The sequence below is a fragment of the Rhinolophus hipposideros genome (genome assembly GCF_964194185.1).
Source record: "Rhinolophus hipposideros genome assembly, chromosome: 18".
Taxonomy (NCBI): Eukaryota; Metazoa; Chordata; class Mammalia; order Chiroptera; family Rhinolophidae; genus Rhinolophus; species Rhinolophus hipposideros.
In genome coordinates this window covers 38014042-38037211 of record NC_138064.1, presented here as the reverse complement: position 1 = coordinate 38037211, position 23170 = coordinate 38014042, and the positions used below count along the sequence as shown (strand labels likewise).

General features: G+C 35.3%; 1 protein-coding gene across 1 annotated transcript in view; it reads right to left on the bottom strand.

The window, feature by feature from the left end:
• ELAPOR2 (endosome-lysosome associated apoptosis and autophagy regulator family member 2) overlaps positions 1–23170 on the bottom strand; it is a 165847-nt gene that overhangs the window by 52893 nt on the left and 89784 nt on the right. Inside the window, exons 3-8 of the mRNA XM_081079345.1 lie at positions 13524–13719; positions 10349–10496; positions 7480–7566; positions 5535–5640; positions 4336–4488; positions 3651–3739 (exon numbers count right to left, since the gene is read on the bottom strand). Coding sequence (XP_080935471.1) covers positions 3651–3739; positions 4336–4488; positions 5535–5640; positions 7480–7566; positions 10349–10496; positions 13524–13719 — 779 coding nt within the window. The remainder of the gene's footprint in view (positions 1–3650; positions 3740–4335; positions 4489–5534; positions 5641–7479; positions 7567–10348; positions 10497–13523; positions 13720–23170) is intronic.

Below are 23170 nucleotides of genomic sequence, written 5' to 3'. Positions count from 1 at the left end.
TCACTGTTATGAAGAAACCATGCCAATTCCAGCACTAACCTAGATCATTAGTCGCATCTACTTCAACTCCCTACCCACAGCCCCACATTAGTCGTGCTCATATATATCCCTTTAGCTCTTCAGGAACACCATACTCCCCCCACGCCAGGTTTTTACCATCCTGTTCCCTCTTCCAGAAATGCGCTCTCCCAGGCCCTTGCTTGGATTTCATACAGCTCTGAAGCCTCTCCAGCTTAGATCAGATTGCTGTAAAATTCAGACTTCTCCGCTATAGCACTAAGCACAATTGAAAATAATAATTCATTTTCTTCGATTGACTATCTCTTCCTCTAAAGTCAAGACCGGTAGTTCTTAAATTGCAAAGCTCCTGGACCAACAGAATTAGAATTACCCAAAAACTTGTTAGAAATGTAAATTCACAGGCCCTTCCCCAGATCTACTGAAATGAACAAATAAACAAAAAAAGTGACAGAAACCTCCAGGTGAGTCTGACGCACATTAAAGTTTGACAACCACTGCTCTGCAGACATTTATATTCTTCTGTATTTCCTTAGCTCTGCCTTCATCATCCAGCACTCTGTATATAGCCAGTGCTCAGTGCTCATTTATTCACTGAATAAATGAATGAATGAGTAGGCATTCCACATTTTTCATGATGTTAATGAGAGTCTCTTAATCAGGATTAGAGTTACCAATTAAAATTTTCCTGAAAATCATCCCCTATAGGCAGGAAATGATCAAAATAACTTAGCTTCAAAATGAACATAAAAATTTGTAACATTCCTGTGTCACATAAATTATAATGTTCAAAGTTTGTATATCACAATAGCCACTTCCCTTGACGATCCTCTACAAGCAAGGAGAAAATAAGATCAAAGGGAGGATGACAGGACAAAAAGAGCCAAAACACAGTCATCGAACAATCTGGGAAGCATCACTAAACCATCAGCAAATCACCAAACTATTCCAAACATGAATAAAATGCTCTTTGAAAAGATGAAACCAGAACAAATGAAAATATTGGAACAAATAAAAACAATATCTTTCAAATTCACGTGTGTAATCTACACTTTTCACTATATATGTAATTTAATTAGCTTTTGGTTTACTCCTGAAGCTACAAACATTTATCTTGAAATAAGTCTTAGATCATTTTTTAAAGGATCACCAAGTTTGTGGAGTGCTAGCCATTGTTTGTTCTACACTGAGAACACTTTCAGAGTTCATCCAGAACAACAGAGAAACATAACTTGTGCGTATGTATGTACATAACATGCCTGTGGGTGCATACATGGGCACATAAATATGTGTGCATATGTGTGTGTATTCTGTGCACTCTACATTTAATATATGGCCTTACTTCCTGTAGGCTCTGTTCAACTAGATTTTCTCATACCACTCATTGACATAATAAAAACATGACTTTTGAATATTTTTATTATAGCAAAAACAAGACCCATTTGTATATGTATTAGGTCTCATTCATAGATGGTTCAATAATGCTGAATTAATGATTATTATATAGAATAAACTAACTTTAATTAGCTTTACTTATTAATATGGCAAGTTTAGCTAAGAAAAGCTTACCTAAAGAAACACTATTCCAAATTACTTTAAACCCACCTTAGTGGCCCTCTATATTACTTTCTAAGTAGAAGTAGCCCTTGTTTGGCCATTATTATAAGGCCATCAAGATCTTAGTTCATAACTCCTTGTCATTTAAGAGCTGTTAGTTTGAATTACTGTTCTTATTAAAAGTAATAGATATGGGGTGGGGCATGGCTCAGTTGGTTAGAGCGTGAGCTCTAAACAACAGGGTTGCCGTTTCAATTCCCACATGAGCCAGTGAGCTGCGCCCTCCACAAGTAGAATGAAGGACAACGACTTGGAGCTGATGGGCCCTGGAGAAAAACACTGTTCCCCAATATTCCCCAATAAAATTTATTTTTAAAAAAAGTAATAGATATACTTCTAATCATTGAAACTTTCCACTGATTTAAACTGGCCTTCCCTTGAATTATTCTTAGTTAGTAAATACTGTAAATACTAGAATGAACTTGGTCTTAAGCATTCAAAAGTAAGTTCTTTTAAAAAACTTAAGGACTAAGGGTAAGAATAATAACCATATAAAAATTATATTCGATTAGAACCTAAGGATACAAAATTAAGAAGTTAAAGCAATACTGACATCTATATTTATTTTCCGAACTAGGTCAAGAAATTAAGTATCATGATTTCGAAGATGCAAAACATACAGAAAGAATGCTGCATTGTAGCCACTTTAATCTTAGTTTCTCCTACTGACTTGGGCTGGTATAGGCCAACACTTTAATTAAGAGAATGGCAAGTCAACTGCAGGGTTCACGTGTGCATTTTCCCCTCTGGCTAAGTGCCCTCCATATGGTAATTACTTTGCATTTGCTAAATGCAATTACACAGTAAACTGCCATAACTGAATTAGCCAATGGCTGAATAGCTTTTATTGACAAAGCCTACTGAGTAACCAAATATTTAAAGAGAAGGTACAGAATACAACAGTTTCACAAATAATTTGGTTTCATTTGATACCCTTTGTGGTTTCATTGTTTCATTATAATGTTGATGACATGCCGAAGGAATTTAAATATTGTTTATATCAATTAGCCCATGGTAAAATTGGTTTCATTATACATCGTTTCCCTTAAAAGTCTCAGAACCTATCAAAGATGTTAAGTGAGGACGTACTGTGTTTCCACCCTATGAGTCACAGGACACATTTTAAGGTTGTGCAACTCCTGATATTGTTACTTTTCAAACATATAGCTATTAAATATTGCATTAATTTTTTGAGCACTCACTATGTATCAGACATTGTGTTAGTGTTACCGTAGGGAGAAAGAACAGGGCTGTGGGGAGAGGGGAAAGGAAGGGAAGGAAGAAGTGTGGCAAACAAAGGAAGAAGAAAATGAGATCATTCTTAAGAAAAGGTGCAGCTACAGCTAATTGTAATAGATTATAATGTTATTAGCATTAGGGGCAGGGAAAAATCTCCACCCCCTGTGTCACCGTGACAGTTCAGACAAGGGCCAAATAAGGACAAAAATCCCTCCTCTCGATGGGAAGGAGTGGTCAGCAAAGACCTGCCCTGGGAACACCGGTAACACCACCTCTAAATATTACATGCCTTCATTTGAATATAATACTAAGTTTCTTTCTTCTTCAGAGCAGTTGCTCTACTTCTGGGCCTGCCCACTCTCACACCGTCTTGAGTGTGTGCTGTACTATTTCCTTTCTTTTAGTAAATCCATTGCTCGGCTTGCCTGTTCAGTGCACCCCTGAATTTCTTGAGGCGTAACCAAGAACCTGTTCTCTGGTAACACTAGGAACCTTACACTGAATATCTCATATTTATTTAGGAGCCTTATGAAATAGGTACTGATATTATCCCCATTTTACAGATGGAAAAAAAATGACAGCATTAATTAGTAGATTGGAAAATCAGAGCCAGGAAGGCAGACTTCAGAACATAAACTCTTAACATTTCCTCTGTACTACTTACGTTCGTGGGTCATAAATCAGCTCATTTACTCGCTCATGAACAAATTAGTCTACTCAAATTGAAACGAGGTTTGAATAAATATGAAATGGAGTCCACTGAAAGCTGTCAATACCTTTCCTTCTTCATCACATGGAGTATGGATCTGAAAATAGTCTTTTGTGGTACAGGGAGGGCGCTCCATACACTCACTGGATCCTTCCTCTGCAACATAAAAATGCATTTTGGAAATGAGTCAATTCCTTTGTGACTAACAAAAGGCAAAAATCGAAACAAAAAAAGAAGACAACTGAAAAGTAAAAACAACCTTCTCAGAAAAATTTAGGTAGAACTAGGTAGGCCTAAAGAAAATAAAGGCTTACATTTTTATTTTCTCTAAAACCAATAAATGTTTCCATGATATACATGGGACATATCATCACTTTTCCAAGAAGACATTAGATTTATTCTATTATCATTAAAATTGTACATTTGGAATAAATTACAAGTTTCTAAATACATGCCTATGACCACAAATCATCTAAAAGTACAAAATGAATTTTATTTTAGGTTAGTGCAAATATATCCAAAGCAGTTACCTGTGGGGTATGGAATAGAAAAAATTACAGACCAAAGGAAAAATCATGCAGAAAGGGATAAAAGTAGTCATTTTTATCCACTCAGTATTTAAACACTTTGGTGTCTGGCCCACAGTTCCCATCGCACTTATATGTGACTTCCGGCTGACAACTACACGCCTGATAAACATAAATTCAGAAAGAAAAAAACAAAGAGTATAAACTGGCAAAGACTAGATATACCTGAAAATTGGGAGTCCTCTGCACACTTGATGCATTCTTTGGCTCCTTTCTCCGAATAGGTGTTTCTGGGACACACTTGGCAGTTGAATGAACCTGGTTTGTTGCTGAAGGTGCCTGGTTTGCATGGAAAGCATTCCGATGTGTATGCCACTCCTGTAAGGTAACGACAGACAGAGCATGGGATGGAGGACCCAACAGCAACAAGCAAATCAGCACCCTTTTTCAGCTTCTACAAGAACTAAGAGAGAATTATGGACAGTAAGCTCAACCCAAATCCTTTATCTCATTCACACAACACCAGGAAACTATTTACTGTGTGCAAGGGACTGGGATACATACTGAATTAAATATACTTAGTACAGCAAATACTTAAACAAGAGACTGAGATTTGCTAGAAGTACAGTAAATGTATAAACTCGGTTCTTGCAAGTCAGCTCCACTACCGTAGAAGTGGGATAAACTCTAAGGTCTCCTCCAGTTCCATGAGTGACCATTCTCTGATCTCCGTGGCTACCTGTTGGCTTTTTATCCGCTGCTCAGTAAGTCACAGACAAGAATTAGACTCTAGAAGGCCTCGACTTGTCTTCTGGCTTGTAATTCTAGCCTTTGTCAGTAGATGTCCCTATGACTAATGAGTTAGTCACAGGAACAAGTACACTTTTAAAAGATTCAAACACAAGCTGAACTTTAATAAAGGAGATTCACTGCTTTAATTATAAGTAGCCCTAACTGAGAATGAACCATGCCAGGGGTTATTGGCTGCTCTCCTGGGCCACAAAGTTTCAGCTGGTTCAGAAGAAGTACAAGAGATTAAGGGGACAGTCAGGCCAAGATGTTCCTTTTATTGTTATTTTTATGGAGACAGCAGTGACCTGAGTAAACTCAATAACTGGCATAATAGACATTTTTCAAATGAATAATAATCCCTTATTAATAAATATTATTTTCTTTTATTTAAAGACACCTAAAATTGTCATCATGTTTTTTTCACACAGATTAAAAAATTCAGTTTAAGAATACCAAAAAACCCAAACAAACAAACAACCCAAGAATAAAAACAAAGTCTCTAGACCTCTATGATATCTAATATATTAATTCCTGTCCCATGAACTCTTGAGTCAACCAAACCAACAATTTCAATATTTTAATTCAACATAAAATGTGATAGGTGAGTACTGAAACAGATTGCTGTGAAATACCTTCAATTGTGATATTTTTTACCAATACAGGCTTTATTGCCTTAGAACCCATAAGGATGCCTGTAGTTCTCCAATATAATATGTTTGTACCAGATTTTAGCATTACCTGTAAAGAAAAACACAAGATATTCAGGTCAGATAAGCCATGCTACGACTGACCATACCTGAAAGTTAATCCCTCATATATTTTTCTTTGCATTATAATGAAACACCATTAATTCTGGAACCCACAAATTTAAGTCTACTGTTAATACCTAAGCTGTGCTGAAGTTCACATTTTCTAAAAAATAAAAAAACTAAATAAATAGTTCGCCAATTTAAAAAATACAGTTATAAAGAAGGAAAAAAATCCTCACGTCTGATTTTCAAACCATTTTCATGAAGTCTTGGTTTAAATTTAAAAGAGACTCATTTTAGAGACTCAGCCCTATTGCAAATTATTTGGATGCCACTACTCAAATATAGACTTTGAGCTCTGAAAACAAAAAGGCAACAGAATGAGTTTGCTTCATTTTAAATTTATTTAATAAACAATACTGCAACAGCAACAAGAGAAAATAGGACTCTTCCTATAGAATAACCTGATGTAACTCTATGACTCCAGAATTTAAATGACACTGTGTGTAATATATGCTTCCTTTGCCACCAGGACATTTTTGTAATTATAAATCAAACTACCTTTCTGAGAAATTTCATGCTGATTCAGGCAAGAAATCTAATTTTAAGGGTTGCTTGCTTTCTCTTTTGCCCCCCTTATTCTTCTCTGCAGTCTCTGCCTGGCCAAATTCAAGTGGTATAAACTTAAAACATATCCAGTCACTTCTTCCTGCCGAAGAAGTAGTGTGTTAAGTTCTTTCCACTTGTATGAAGTCTTTAGAAGTGAAGAAAGCATATTTGTTGCCAACGGTCATTTGTGTACCTTCAAAGCCTAGCTGACTGAATGCTTAGGTGAATGGATCTCAAGTGGTACTAATATCACTTACAGGCATACACATCAAAAGATACTCTGAAAGGTACACTGTATTAATCACCCAAAGATAGGGTACCTATCTGCTACAACACAAAGGCAAGGGTGGACTGTCTTGCTGAAATAGAGCTCAATCTATATTGCTGACACTGCAAAGGCCTTTCCCATATATCACCTCATTTCACCTTGCAAGATTGGTTCTATTTCTTAAATGAAAAAAAAATCAGACTCAAAGAAATCAAATCAATTGCCTAAAGAAATACAAATTCTAGAAGCCAGAGTTAGATTTTAAATGCATGTCTCACTCCAAAGGGACAGTGCTCAAAAATAGCAGATACATTGACTGTGTTCTTTAATAATTGCCTTCAAGCATTTACAGTAATTGTGGAGAATTAGGCAGTTACTTTACTCAATGCGAAGGTATTTTTTCCAAAGGGCATAAAACATTGACCAATAGGTGGCAAACAGATAGGAAGTAGTTTTTGGCTCCAAAAATGATGAATGTTGTAATAATCAGAGCTGTCAAACAATAGAGTCAGCGCAGTCCCCAATGAGACAAGCTTGAAAATCACTTATTGGGGAGACTGCAGAGAAAGCTAGATAAAAAAAACAAGGATTCTTCCAATGTGAGAGCCACTGACTCTCTCCCATGTAAACTTACATACTCAGAGGTTTTGTATATTAGTTTTATTAGCCTTATTTCTTGTTAATGTCCCCTTTGCGAAAAAGGAAAGTTGGAGTATGATGGGAAAGAGAAAGGAAAGAGCCTAAGGAGAAAGAGAAAGCTAGGAATAAAACACCTAGAAAGAGCCTGAGTCCATGAAACTTAGGAACAATATCTTCCCTAACTGGAAATTGTCTAAATTAATAAACAATTTTTTTACCTTTTTCTCTTAAAATAAACTTTAAAAAAAGATTGGGAAAAGGAAAGAGAAAAAGGGGGGGTGGGGCAGAGGAGAAGAACAAAGAGAGACTTACAGAGTGAGAGCCCCATTCTCCATTGTCTGTGAGTTTGACCCACTTGTCAGCGGTGGTGTCCATCTCCTGGCACTGATCATTCTGAATCTGTGGATTAAACACAATGGTCCCAGTATATCTGCTTGAATAATGGCTTTAATTAAATTTCTTACTCAACACAGGACAGGCTGCAAGAACCTCTTTCAATACATATTAAACAATGACCATGAGTAATTCTCAACAAGTAACTACATCTAGATCTCTGGAGCCTAAGTGACAACTGCACATGAGTGAGTGGTTCTAGGTAAACCATTGTCATTATGTTAAGAAAAGGGTTAGCTCACTGAGAAATAGGGAGGGGAGAGGGAAGGGAAGAGGAGGAGAGAGCAGTTAATACTGAAAATTTCATAAAGAGAAAAAAATCATTACCAAAAATCTACCAAACTTACCAAATTGTTTTCAAAGCTTACATTCACCATGTAAGCCCAATGGTATAAAAATAAAGTGTATTTTTACAATATTTGGGGCAGTAAAATCTTAAATTAATAACTAAATGAAGTCTGCTTTGTATTCAGTTCCCCGGAATTTAATCCAAATGTGTAGGTAAGTGGCTATGGTCAAAGTCAAAGTCCCAGATTTTTATTTGGAGGTAAGAGTTAATAGTTTGCCACGCCATTTCAAATGACTACAGTTAATATCTTTAGCACCAAACACTTTGTGCTTTCCCGAAAATTCTTCAAAATGCCTAGGGGTTGGGACACTATTTTTCCAGGTCTACGAAAAAAACAGAAGCATCAAAAGTTAGGCCATCTTTACAGTATTGCACAATAGTCAGCAACAAAGTAGGGTTAAAGTAAGATCTCATCACCTGTACTATTTCCGCCAAAATGGCGATTTCTTTCTTTTCTAAATCATTTTGCCACTTCATTCGTCCTCTTGACAAACAACATGTAAATGTTCTCCATCAGAAAGATTTCCTAAAGACTTCCTAACTAGAAAATAGATCATTTTGCCATCCAAGTATCAGAGAATTTCCGCTACTGAGGATATTGGCTATAATCAAATTTAAGTATCCTCTTTATGTTATAAGCTTAATGGCCATTTTAATATAAGTGTGAAGCCATTTTAAAATAGATATGGACCCTGAATATACCTTTGGTGGTCAATGTTTGAATAAGTTGAAAGCTTTTTTGCCCTGAAATCAGGCATGATTTGTTATTGGACATTCTACTGGCATCCTGGAGACCTGAGTTCTGTTATTCGTTCTAAAAGTATCTAGGAATGGTACGACCTTGGTCCAATCACTTATTCTCTCTAGGTTTCACTTTCATCATTAAAAATGGGGAGGACTGAATGAAAGTCTCACATAGTTCTAAAAATCAAATTTTTATTGCTTTGAATTATGTCAAGTTCACAGGTACAACTGCATCTTTCAGTCTGGAGACATTTCCTTTCCATTGATCATTAGCATGATGACCGTGAAATGCTGACCCTCTGAGTCAGTAAGTCGCAACCTATAAAGCTGAAATATCGATAAAAGAAGGAACATGAACTTGCCATTCCTTTTCAGTCTATAACTAAAAGAGCAAAGGCATCATTGAAAGGAAGTAATGAAATTCCATGCCTCTAGAGTACTTTTATTGACAACTCTCAAAGGTTGCTGGACAATATAAAACTAAATGCTTATTTGAACACTTATATAATTGTTTTGCTTAACTTTATTGTAGTTTTAATCATATTGCAAAATGTCCCCTAAAATAGATAAACATTGACTCTGAGAAGTGTTTTGCAAATAAAAAGTAACTTAAAAATCAAATCTGCTTGAATGTTGCTTAACATCTTAAATTCACCAAAGGATATTAGAGGTAGGAGGTTCCCGAAAAGGTCTTGTCACACAATTCACTTTACAAAAGGGAATGCTACAGACTGAAAAGTTAACTTAACTGCCCCAAAACACACAGCTAGCAATTGGCAGAGATGGGACTAGAGCTAGAATCTCTTGACTTCAAATCTAAGGCTCATACTTTCATGGAAAATCTCTCTTCCTACAAAGTTTATGATTTAGAAATTTCCATTACCAAGAGCAACCTAAGTTTGTTTTAGAATTGTTAGTATATTTGTTCCTGAAATCTGGACCACAGAGACTGTTTATAAGATGGTTTCCCAGCTACCTCCACAATATATACATTTTTTTAGTATAAAAAGTCAATCTGAAAACATTTCCTCAAGCATTTGAGTCACTGCCACAACATATATTTGCTAGATTAGCTACAGTTTATATAAAATAAATAATTTTAGTGGCAACAGTCTATTCTATTAGACTATTATTGTATCCTGTATTCTGTACTGCTACTTAATCTCTTGCCAGAGACACCAACTATCCCCCATCCATTGATTCCTTTAGGTAGTCCTTTACATTCCTTTGATTGACAGAATCAGAAACATTTAGTCCTTTCTGCTTCTGAAATACTGCCCATGAATACACTTAAATAATTCAAATATTTGAAATTGCAAAGAGAAATAACTTTTTAAACAAAAACTAAAATAGGTGAAGATATATTTTAACAAGATAGCACCTATAGCTATAAAAATCATAATTAAAATGAATCTTGGGCAAAATATATTTGTCACACAAAAAGTCTACAGCAAATGGTCATCCAAAGATCATAACCAAAAGTAAAACAAGCCCAAAGATCTCAAAAGTAAAGAAAGAGTAGTAACCAGAAAACAAAATACAGAAAAAACTAAAGCTTTCTTTTAATATCAAAAGGTTCAGTTCACACACAAAGAAAAAACCAGGAGGCATAACGTGTAATGGAAACAACTGGTTATGAGAAATTTTACATGAATGTCCCTTAAAAAGTAAATTTCAGAATATAAAAGGCCTTACAAAGAACTCAAAGAAGATGTTGTTGTCGACATACTGGTACTCAAAGAAGACATAACCCGACTTCTTAAGGTGCACAGCATAGATCAAAGACACAGTGCAGTCATCACGATTTGACTCTATGTAATTTCCACAAGGAACCCAAGAAGAGCTGCAAAAAGGAAACCCAGAAGCATTTTGTTAGGATTCAGAAACCTCTTCTGTTTACAAGTTATGTACCTCAGATTCAAAAATAATTCCATTAGCAAGGCACAGCAGAGACGACCAAAAGCTGTTGTGGAATTTGAAGGCCAACACCATTCTTAGCAACAGGTTCATTTCATCACTAGGAATGACTTCCTAAATCTTGGTAAGGTTATGTGACCAACTGGCTATGAAACTAATACTTTTCACCAAAAAATTCATCACTAAAGACACCACGACTAACTCTACTAATCTTGGGTAGAATTATTCTCTCAAACAACATCTGAACTTCTATTTACATACACATACACGAAAGGGGGATGAGGAGATTCCTTGATATACTCGTAGGGAAGAATTTGTTCTAGAAACAGCCCATTGAACCTAACTAAAATACAAATCACAGTTTCGTGGTATGTATAGAGGTAAAGTCTGAGTGAAATTTTTATCTAAAAAACCAGATGAAAAATTAAGAAAATGCACTGGTTACCAAAATTTGGGTTGTAAATCTAACCATATGTTAATTCTTAGAATTAACCAATAATAAGTCATGTGTCAACTTTTGGGGGGAAAAATATTCTAACCAAACTGTATGACAACACAACTTAACATCCTTCTCTTCAGATTTAATTTTTTATCTTGATGATAAGAGTGAGATTTGGGTAATTCTTTTCTTTTTTTATAACAGAAAAAGAAATATGAATACAAGACTGAGACTTCCATATCCCAACATGACTAACTGGTATTGCATTTGCCCTTTCTTTTTAACCATCTATTAAACTAAACAAAATACTGCATTGATAACAGGCAGTGCAGGACTGAGATTCCTGAGATTAAAACACATGAGGTAAAGCCCAAATTGACCTTGACCTCCATCCTCAGGACACGTTCAGACTATGGTACCAGGAGACAGCACCCAAGCAAAGCACAGCAGTCTCACTGATCTGAGGAGCAGAGATGAGTGTCTGGGGCAGCTGAAAGGGCTGTAATTTACAGAGGTGAGAATCCGAGAAAACAGGGGCTCCAGGAGTCTGTATGGAGTTTCTCTGTAGGTCGTGGGTTTGGGGCTAGGGTCTATAGGACTAGCAGCCACTGCAAAGCTGAGACATAATCAAAGAGGTCACTTTAATGGGAGTCATTAGAGCTCTAACCCAGCCAGAGAGGGAAAAATGTGGTAAGAATATTGGACATCAATTTAAGATTCCAGAATTGCCACACCTTAGGAATAGGGGCCATCCCCTAGAGTAGGTATTGGCAATATTTTTCTTGAAGGGACAGAGAATAAGTATTTTGGGCTTTGTGGACCATCTCGTCTCTTGCAATGCTTAACTCTGCCACTGTAGCTCTAAATGCAGCCACTGACAATACATAAATAAATGAGTGCAGCGGTGTCCCAATAAAACTTTATATACAAAAACAGAGGGAGGGCTCATGGGCTATAGTTGACTGACTCCTGCCCTAGAGAAAAGGCCATGACTTAAAACTAAGTGAGAAACCACTATAGAGCCACCCTAAAACAATAAAATCTGACAAGATCAAGGTGATCTTCCAGTAAATAAACTGCCTACCAGAACAAAATTTAACACCCTTTAAACCAGGGGTGTCCAAACTTTTTTCAATGTTTTCACCAAGGGCCATATGCGGTAAAATACACAAACAGCCGGGCCACTCACTCGAGGTGAAGTACGTATTGCCTCACCTAGTTTATTTAAGTAAACTAAATATATTTTTGGAATTTGCTACGGGCCAATAAAAAATGGATTGCAGGCTGCAGTTGGCCCGCGGGGCCGCAATTTGGACACCCCTGCTTTAAACAAAGAAAAACTTAATCTACTTTCCCTACATGTTAACATTCATAACTCTTAAGATACAATAAAAATTTATTAGACAAGCAAAGAAGTGAGAAAATATGACTCTTAACTGAGAAAAAAGTGAACAGTAACAGACAAATATTTAAGACAGCTCTGACAAATATAATCAACATTAAATAAAAGATGAACACAATGAGTGAATCCTATGTCCAATAAAATATTCTTCAAAAATGAGGCTAAAATAAAGATAAAGATTTTAGGTACACCAAAGCTGAGAGAGTTTTTAAGCAGCAGATCTGCATTACAAGAAATAATAAAGGAAATTTATTATTTCTTTTTATAAATAGGCTGAAAAAATAAATCTGGATAAACATGCAGCTCTACATAAAAAATAAGGAAAGTAGAAGACAAGAAAGGGAAGGAGGGGAGGAGGGAGGGAGAGAACATATCTTTTAGCACAGCTAAATAATTCCTGGAATTCTTAGCTCATGGTAAAACTTTTGAGTTCTTGAGAAGCCACTCTTGTCAGAAGGTAGCCAGCAGCCTGAAGTGTAATTCTTCTAAACACAGTCATATGAAACGAAATGTTACATAGTCAATACAAAGAGAGCAGGAAGGGTTACAGCCCAAAGATAAACATTTTGTTTTGTGTGGGGTTTTTTCCAAAACAATTTCACATTCCTCTAGCAGTATCATAGACAAAGCTAATATTCTCCTACCTGAGGTAGAAATTAAGTAAATGAGCTTTCCACCTCTGGTACTTAGCCCACTCTCTCTTACAGGAGATAATCAAGTGTCTAAATAAAGGTTACACTTTCTTCCTTGCATAGGGAAAAAAAAACCCTGAAATCATCCACTGAAAATTAGAGAAGCGTTTGTAGAAATACCATTGGCTTGAGTGTAGTTACAAGTATATGATTATAAAATTAATTTGTTTTTGTAATAGCTTTATCACATCTTTGCATAGGGTAGCTATTATGTCCTGAGAACAATTATTTTAACTTCATGAAAATTCAGCTACATTATTTGTAAAGACTGTCTAAAACGACATGATTCTTTGCAATTAGCCTATCTACGAGTATAATTCCAATTAGTACCAAGATTATCCTCAACTTCCATCTGGAAAAGAACAGCTATACCTTTCTTAACTACTGAGTCAAGATCCAAAGGTTTCTTTCAGTTCTTACTTTTTACAGCCAACTGGCCTGGGGTCAGAAGGTCCAACGACAGTGTCCATGAATGTCGCAACGTTGGAAAATCCGGCTGGTAATTCATCCCATTCATCAAATTTGATGCCACTGCCCAAGGAGTAGGTACCTTCACCACACTTACTGCATACCTGGTTCTTCATTTCTAGATACTCGCCAGAAGCACAGGAGAAAGCTGGAAGGCACAAGAATGTATGACCCATCAGTCACCCGATTACCCATCCATTTCCTCCCCTTTACACTGTCACCAGAATTGTTTTTATAAAGCTCTGATCATGTCACACCCTGATTAAAGCTTTCCAAAGTCTCCCTTATCTCTACTTGCAGTTCACAATCTGGCCCTAATCTGTTCCCACCCTTTTCCAACCATAGGAAAGTTTCTATCATTTCCAAAATAGTTCATCCTCTTTCTTGCTGCTATGGTCTTCTTTCTCCAGAAATGCTGACCAACTCAGCTACTCAATTTGGAAAACTCCCATTCCTAACTCAAAAAATGACCCTCTTCATAACAGATCGCCCACCAAGCAGTCAGTTTTGCCTCTCTCTGCGCTCTCACAGTACTCTTCTCATAATACCTCTATTAAAGCACTCTCTCTATGGATGGATGGATGGATGGATGGATGGATGGATGGATGGATGGATGGATGGATGGATGGATGAATACAGACAGATAATAGATAGATTAGATGTAAATACAAATATATAGAGATGGAGATAGAGATGATAGAGATAGATATTTGAGTAGAGACCCCTTATCAGTTGATGTGAGGCTTTGAGTTTCCAGAAAACAAGGATCATTATATTTGGATTCCTAATTGTAGCTGTCAAATACTAAGTCCAAATAAAAGTTTGATCCAGCGAGTGAGAACTAAACATAAAGCGGATACCAAGGGCAGTGCTTCACGTGGGACAACTAAACAAGTATCTCCACTCTGAAACCACGAGCCCACTTTTTCAATATTCACAACTCCAACCTAGTCATTTCCACAATGTACATCTTATTACTGATGTCAAGTTCTCTGCTAATTCTGAGAACTGTACCCAGCAGACATGGGCAATGTGAAGGACAGTTGACACAGTCACAGAAAAGAAGGTTGTGCTGCTACTAAGTTATTATTCATTCAACAAATGCAAATCCATGTCCCCTGAGTGGATGGCTCTGTGCTTAGGCTGGTATTAGTGACTCAAATGTAGGAAAGGGCTTTCTAATCCTTTAATCAGGATATTATAGAAACAAGAACAAAATTAAACCTTCAAATTAGCCAATAAAGGAAAAAAATCTCCCAGCAGAGATAGAAGCTGCAAAGCCTCACATTTAGGTAGATTGCCCTTTTAGAATGCATTTGAAAACAGAAAAAAAATAAAGTTAATTTTGAAAAACTAGAGAATTAGAGCTAAAACCCATACTCCTGTCCTTATTCATGAAATGTTCTTTTTTTTCCAGAAAAGCTTAAGACACTGTACCACGAACTTCTAACTCTGAAATCAACATCCCCAAATTAGTAAAATATCAGAAAATAAGTAAAAGTTAGGCAAAGAATTTTGCATGCTAGCAGCAAGATCAAAACCATCCTTGGACCGGGTTGTAGCACTTCCTAATTCTGTGACCTTGAATGAGTTCACATCTCCAGACCTCCATTTCTACTTCTGAAAAATGAGATAATAATCATGTACTGTCTCATAGGGCTAAACCAAGAAAATGTAGTATAAAGTGAGTAGTACTGTGCCAAATATTTAATAAATGCTCGCCACATGCAGTTATTATCACTTCCAGTACCACCAACAGAAAAATACAGTTATGGAAATTTTTTTATTTTACTTTCTGTGGTTTGTAGGTCTTCTAGTAAACTGATAAATACCGCCATAAAGCGAGAGCCAACATGACACTAAATCAAGGATCAGCAAACTACAGTTCACAGGCCAAATCCAGCCAGCTGCCCACTTTGGCAAATAAAGTTTTATTGAAACACTGTCACCACCATTCATTTACATATTGTCTATGGCTGCTTTCCCACCACAATGGCAGAGTTCAAGAGGTGCGACAGGGACTACAATGCCTGCTAAGTTGAAAATATTTAATTTCTGATAAAATAAAGTTATCCTGGAATACAGTTTAGCCTAGGGTCCAAAACTGGACCCGAATTTTTAACTTAATAAAATGTAATATTTTTGTGACAAGTTGTTATAAGGGAATCTGGAAGCTAAAAAGGAGAAGATTGTTTGTGTTATTTCAGAGACTGTGCATTGCTCGGTTAAAATCATCAAGAATATCCCCAGCTCTTTCAGAGGTGTCTCCTTGTCTAAGACCAGAAGGAACACTGAGAAGTTGAAAGGGAATGTATTGCGTATTACACAGTCTATTCATTTTATACACAGTAGTTATATAAAGTTGTGAACACTAAATTAGCAACTACTGAACCATTGCTTCAGGGGAAAATACAGGGTTAGGCACCTGAGAACCTCTGGTCATAATATCTTCATCAACAGATCAATACATAACCTTTTAATGTGTTTCAGTTCAAAAACATCTTATTTAATATGTACTGTTGATTCATTAATGTTGAACTTACAGCCAACAGCACTACAAATCATACTTGAATTAAGCTTATTTAACACATGTATTATATTTTCTCCAAAAGGCACAACATAGCCTTCCTACACTTAGAAGCACTAGCCAGCACTTTAGCACTATTTGAAACAGTAAAATCACTGATAAAAAGCACAAAATGCAAAAAACATGGCATTCAATAGATGGTGAAATGAACCCTTGTTGAAAGTATGAGAACTGAAATAAGAAGGCAGAATGTCACCTTGTTCCACCTCAGCTGGGACCTCATGGTCAGGTGATTCAAATTTTACTGAATTGCATCTACCTGCAAATGACTGAAAGTACTATGTATTGATATGGGGGTTACAAATAAATTTTATAAAGTAGGTGAATTACAAATATGGACACCAGGATTAATGAGGATTGAGGTATTTATAATAGAACTGTAAAGGAGGAACATATTATGCCCATTTACCTGATAAGGAAACTGAGGCACAGTACATTTAAACAACTTAATTAGAAAGATTCAATTAATAAGTGGCAAACTTGATATTCAAATTTAGCTCTGATTTCAAAGCTGGTGACCCAAGAAAATTCACTTCAAGCAGTTATTATAATCAGTGCAAAAATGGCAAACAATTCCGGCTGAATTCATTATTATATTTTACACCATTCTTCATTTCCTGTCTTGAACTGTTAAACAATATTCATGTGCATTATTAAGCAATAACCATTCTCCACCCTCAAATTTCTTGTGGAATTTTTAAAATATCATACCTAAAATACAGTCACGAAATAGTTTAGCAAGTTACTAAATCCTATAAATCTCAACACTTTTGCTATAAAAGGAAAATGGTAATAATATCGATTTCCAAGTGTTGTAATAAATGAGATATTCCACATCAAGCATTTAGCAGTGCATCTGTCATAAAGCATATAACAAACGTTAACTACAGCTATTAATAATATAATTCAGGAGTCTGGGACAACAAGAATTCTGCCACTGGCCTCATGATTCCACATCTCAGAAAAATTACGTAGTCAAACTTAGTAAAACGGGTTTAGGGCTTTTAATAATATAGGGAGCTGAAGAGTCTAATGCATTTTGTATTTGAATCACTTGCTACTCCTCAACATTTTTTCCCATCCTGGAATCCAGCTCTCAAGTCACATGTCAAAGGAAGAAAAGAGCCACACATTCTTATTAAACACAATTTACTTCACGGGATTATGTCAACACAGCACTGCCACCCAGTGTCACCAACAATGAGCAGCTTTCCCTTTTCTGGTATCTTCTATCTTAGCCACACCCACTTGCAACTTTAACATTGCTTTCTTGGCCTTTGGCTTTTAGTTGGATTTTAAGGGGTTTCATAATCTTAGGGACTATATTCTTTTCATTCACAGTTATTTAGAGTATAGCATAGGATACTTTCAACAAAAAGCAGGATGACAGTTATTGTAAATAGAGATTGTATCTGTTGTAAATGTAAATTTTATTTGAACAATTAGTCATTGCTAAAATAAATATTTTTCTTTAATAATCTCAAAAACCTGGAATAACTGAATTGAAGATAATCAAACTCCAAAGTTCTGATATGAGAACAGAAAGACCTTATTTGCTAAAGTCACACACTACTTAACAGTGGGCTTAACCTGGGATTTCATAATAGTTTACCTAAGCACCCAATCTCTTAAAGTCTAAACTATAAGAGGTCATGTGCTACACTCTGCGTTTTCTCCACTTTATGCCTTTTCTTTTCTGACATCTATTTCTGCTAGTAGGAGTCTATAAAGGTTGAAATATGCAGGTGAGAAGAATCACATATAGAATAAGACATTTGTATCTGTCTGTCACCAACTACAAAATGGCTGGGTCAGTTTACTTAATTTAACCCTCTATGCCTCCTTTCATTCCCATTGCAATGAGAATACCACTTCTGCTTCCTCCCTCATAGAACTGATTGTGGTCCTGTGAGACACTGCGGAAACTGCTCTGAAAGTAAAAAGTGACACGAAAATCCAAAGCATTACTATGATCATGCAATTACCCAGTACAACGTACCAAACAATGGTTATAAATGAACTGAATCATTTATATGCTGATTATGATTTATGCCTAACTATAATGAACATCGGTTTTTAATCTTTCACAAGAACCTCCTAGTTGTGCTTTTTCCTCCTCCAGAGACCTCATGCTTTGAAAGGTGACAGCTATCTATTACATTTATTCATAATTCATCCATTATTCTGTTCAAATCAAAATTATTACTGAAATTTGTCTTCTAAACAGTAAACAGTAATAACTAGTAATAAAAAGATTTTCAATTTACTTATGTAATGAGATGTTGATGAATTAGTGACCTTATACAATCTCATTATAGGTAAGTATCTGGAATCACAGTGTATTACATTAATTCATTCAACAAATATTTTTTTATTATTATTATTAGATTCACGTGTACAAACAACATAGTAATTAGACATTTATATACCTCACAAAGTGATAACTGCAATAAGTCTATCACCCATCTGATACTGTACATAGTTATTCCAATATTATTGACTATATTCCCTATGCTATACTTTATATCCCATGACGATTTTTTAAAAGTATAGTTGACATTCAATATTATTTTATACTAGTTTCAGGTGTACAACCTAGTGGTTAGATATTTACATAATTTGTGAAGTGTTCCCCCCATTAAGTCTAGTAGCCCCCTGACACTATACATAATTTTTACAATACTATTGACTATATTCCCCATACTGTATTTTACATCCCCGGTACTATTTTGTAACTACCAATACGTACTTCTTAATCCCTTCATGTTTCTCACCGAGCCCCCCAAGCCCCCCTCCCACCTAGTAACCATCAGTTTGTTTTTTGTATCTATGAGTCTATTTCTGTTTTGTTTATTCATTTATTCTGTTCTTTAGATTCCACATATAAGTGAGATCACATGGTATTTGTCTTTCTCAGTGTGACTTATTTCACTCAGCATAATGTTCTCTGGGTCCATCCATGTTGTTGTCCACCCATTTGGTAAGATTTCATTCTTTTTCATGACAGAATAATCTATTGTATAAATGTACCATAATTTCTTTATGCAGTCCTCTACTGACAGGCATTTCGGTTATTTCCATATCTTGACTATAGGAAACAGTGCTGCAGTAAACATAGGAGTGTATATATCTTTTTGAATTAGTATTTTGGATTTTTTTGGCTAAATACCAAGGAGTAGAAGTGCTGGGTCACAAGGTCTCATTTTTAATTGAGAAACCTCCATACTGTTTTCCATAGTGGCTGCACCAATTTGCAATCTCACCCACAATGCTCAAGGAGTCCCTTTTCTCCACATCCTCGCCAACACTTGTTTGTTGATTTATTGATGATGGCCATTCTGACAGATGTGAGGTGATATCTCATTTTGGTTTTTATTTGCATCTCTCTGATAATTAGTAATGTTGAGCATGTTTCCATATGTCTATTGGCCATCTGTATGTTCTCTTTGGAGAAATGTCTGTTCATTTGCATCATGTCCTCTGCCCATTTTTTAATTGGGGTGTTTTTTTGGTGTTGAGTTGTATAAGTTTTTTTTTTTTTAAATAAACTTTGGATATTAGGATATTAACCTCTCATCACATGTGTCATTGGCAAATATCTTCTCCCATTCAGTAGAATGCCTTTATGTTTTGTTGATGGTTTCCTTTGCTGTGAAAAACCTTTTTAGTTTGATGTAGTCCCATTTGTTTATTTTTTCTTTTGTTTCCCTTGACAGAGGAGATATATCAATAAAAATATTACTAAGAGAGTTTACTTCCTATATTTTCTTCCATGAGTTTTATGGTTTCAGGTCTTATATTTAAGTCTTTAATCCATTTTGAGTTTATTTTTGTATATAGAATAAGAAGGTGGTCCAGTTTCATTTTTTTGCATGTGTCTGCCCAGTTTTCCCAGCACCATTTATTGACTAGACTATCTTTACTAAAATGTATATTCTTGCTTCCTTTGTCATAGATTAAATGACCATATAGGCATGGATTTATTTCTGGGCTCTCTGTTCTGTTCCACTGATCTATGTGCTTGTTTTCATGCCAATACCATGTTGTTTTGATTACTATAGCTTTGTAGTATATTTGATATCAGGTATTGTGACACCTCCAGCTTTGTTCTTATTTCTCAGGATTACTGTGGCTATTTGGGATCTTTTATGATTCCATATAAATTTTAGGATTATTTGTTCTGGTCATTAGTAACTTGTTAGGAATTGTGTTGAATCTATATATTGCCTTAGGTAGTATGGACACTTTAACTATCTTAATTCTTCCTACCCATGAGCACAGTATATGCTCCCATATATTTGTATCTTTTTTAATTCTCTCTTCAGTGTCTTATAATTTTCTGAAAACAGGTCTTTTACTTCCTTGGTTAAATTTATTCCTAGGTATTTTTTGTGATGCAATCATAAATGAGATTGTTTTCTTACTTTCTCTTTCTGATAGTTCATTATTGGTGTATAAAAATGCAACTGATTACTGAATATTAATTTTGTATCCTGCTACTTTACTAAATTCGTTTATCAGTTCTAATAGTTTTGGGGCAGAAACTTTGGGGTTCTCTATACATAACATCATGTAATCTGCAAGTAATGACAGTTTTACTTCTTAGTTTCCAGTTTGGATGCTCTTTCTTTCTTTCTTTCTTTCTTTCTTTCTTTCTTTCTTTCTTTGTCTGATTGCTGAGCAATCAGTACTTAGTACTAAGTACTTAGTACTTAGTACTTCCAGTACTAAGCCAAATAAAAGTGGTGAAAGTGGACACCCTTGTCTTGTTCCTGATCTTAAGGAGAATGCTTTTGGTTTTTCCCCACTGAGTATATTAGCTGTGGGTTTGTCATATATGACCTTTATTATGTTGAGATATGTTCCCTCTATTCCCACTTTGTTGAAAGTTTTTATTATAAATGGATGTTTGATTTTGTCAAATGCTTTTTCTGCGTCTATTGATATGACCATATTATTTTTATTTTTCATTTTGTTTATGTGGTATATCATGTTGATTGATTTGTGAATACTGAACCAACCTTGCATAACAGGAATAAGTCACACTTGATCGTGGTGTATGATATTTTTAATGTATCGCTGAATTTGCTAATATTTGCTAATATTTGGTTGAGAATTTTTGCATCTATGTACTTTAGGGATAGTGGCCAATAGTTTTCTTTTTTGTAATGTTTTTGTCTGGTTTTGAAATTAGGGTATGGTGGTCGCATAAAATGAGCTTGGAATCCTCTCTCCTTTTGAAATTTTTGGAACAGTTAGAGAAGAATAGGTGTTAATTCTTTTTTGAATGTTTGGTAACATTTACCTGTGAAGCCGTCTGACCCAGGAATTTGTTTGTTGGGAGCTTGTTAATTACTGATTCAATTTCATTAGCAGTAGTTGGTCAGTTCAGGTTTTCTGTTTTTCTTGATTCAGCTTTGGAAGATTGCATGTTCTAGGAATTTATCCATTTCTTCCAGATTGTACAATTTGTCAGCATAACAAATATTTTGAGTACCTAATAGTTGCTAACCAAACACTACACGCCAAGGCTATTTTGGTGAATAAGATAGAAACAGTCCTTTCTACCATGGATGTTCTATTTTCGCCTAGTCTAGACGTATCTTCCTCAAAATAGATCAAATTTACATTTTACTGAGCTAAATTCACTGTAAAATCTACCTCATCTGTTAACGTAAGTTAATTGCTAAATAAAAAATAATTACGTATAGTTTAGGGAAAATTATTAATTAAATCAAGTCCACAATTAAGCAAGCCAATATGTCTACTTTTCTTCTATTGTTCAGTTTCATTTAAATAAGATAAATATGATAAGGTTAAAGCTGTAGACTATAGACACTTTATTACTGACTCTATAAGAACACCCTTACAACTATTATTATTCATCACCATTAAGAGCTATACAAAGAAAATAATGCATAGTTTGTGGGTCTCAAAATTGATAAATTTTACCTTCATCAATCATTTAGCCAATCAACTATCCTTATTACATAATTAAAACTTCAAGTGCCTATCAGATTTATTATTATAATTCTTCTCACAGAAAACAAAAGAAAATAGGTAATAGCATCTAAGAGAAATTGAACATTGTACTGAATCCAGCAAATCTCAGCTCTTCTTCCTCCCTCACTGCTAATGATAAAGAGAACACTTCACCATTATCTTAAGTTCTTATTTACAAAATTGTTAGAGAAGAAAAACTAATTTTTCTCTCTTATTTTACAAAGGTGAGGCAGGAAGACTCCATAGCAGTACAGTAAAAAAGGTTATTTCTTGCTAATGTTCTGACTCACATTAAGGTATTCTTTTACTTTGGCTAAATGGAATCCTTGCTTGCTTTAATTGGGAAGATTTTATTTATCATAAGATAGTATTTTTTTTCTTATCAAAATACACAAAGTAATAATGTGGGCTGATTGCCTACATTATGAGTATATCATATAGAGTACATCATATCATATATCATATGAGTATATCATATCATATATCATATGAGTATTGCCCACATGATGAGTATATCAAAAAGCCTACCATGCTTAATGTAAGGCTGAAAGAGGATAATGGAAGGTAACACTGCAAACTCTAATTGTGGCAGACACTGCAGTGTTCCTATGAGCACTGAAAAAATACATTGGTACTCCACTATAACTTACATAATTCACAAGTCATGGGATATAAGGCATAATTTGGACATAGAATGAAAAATTCATGATATGTAATAATACTTAAGACTATCTGAAGCAACCTAAGTGTCCATCAATAGATGACTGGATTAGGAAGATGTAGTACATATATACAAAGGAATATTACTCAGCCATAAAAAAGAATGAAATCTTACCACTTGTGACAACATGAATAGACCTGGAAGGCATTAAGCTAAGTGAAATAAGTCAAACAGGGAAAGACAAATACCATGTGACTTACTTATATGTGCAATCTAAAGAACAAAATAAACAAACAAAACAAAAACAGATTCAGATACAGATAATAACAAACAGATACAGATAATAAA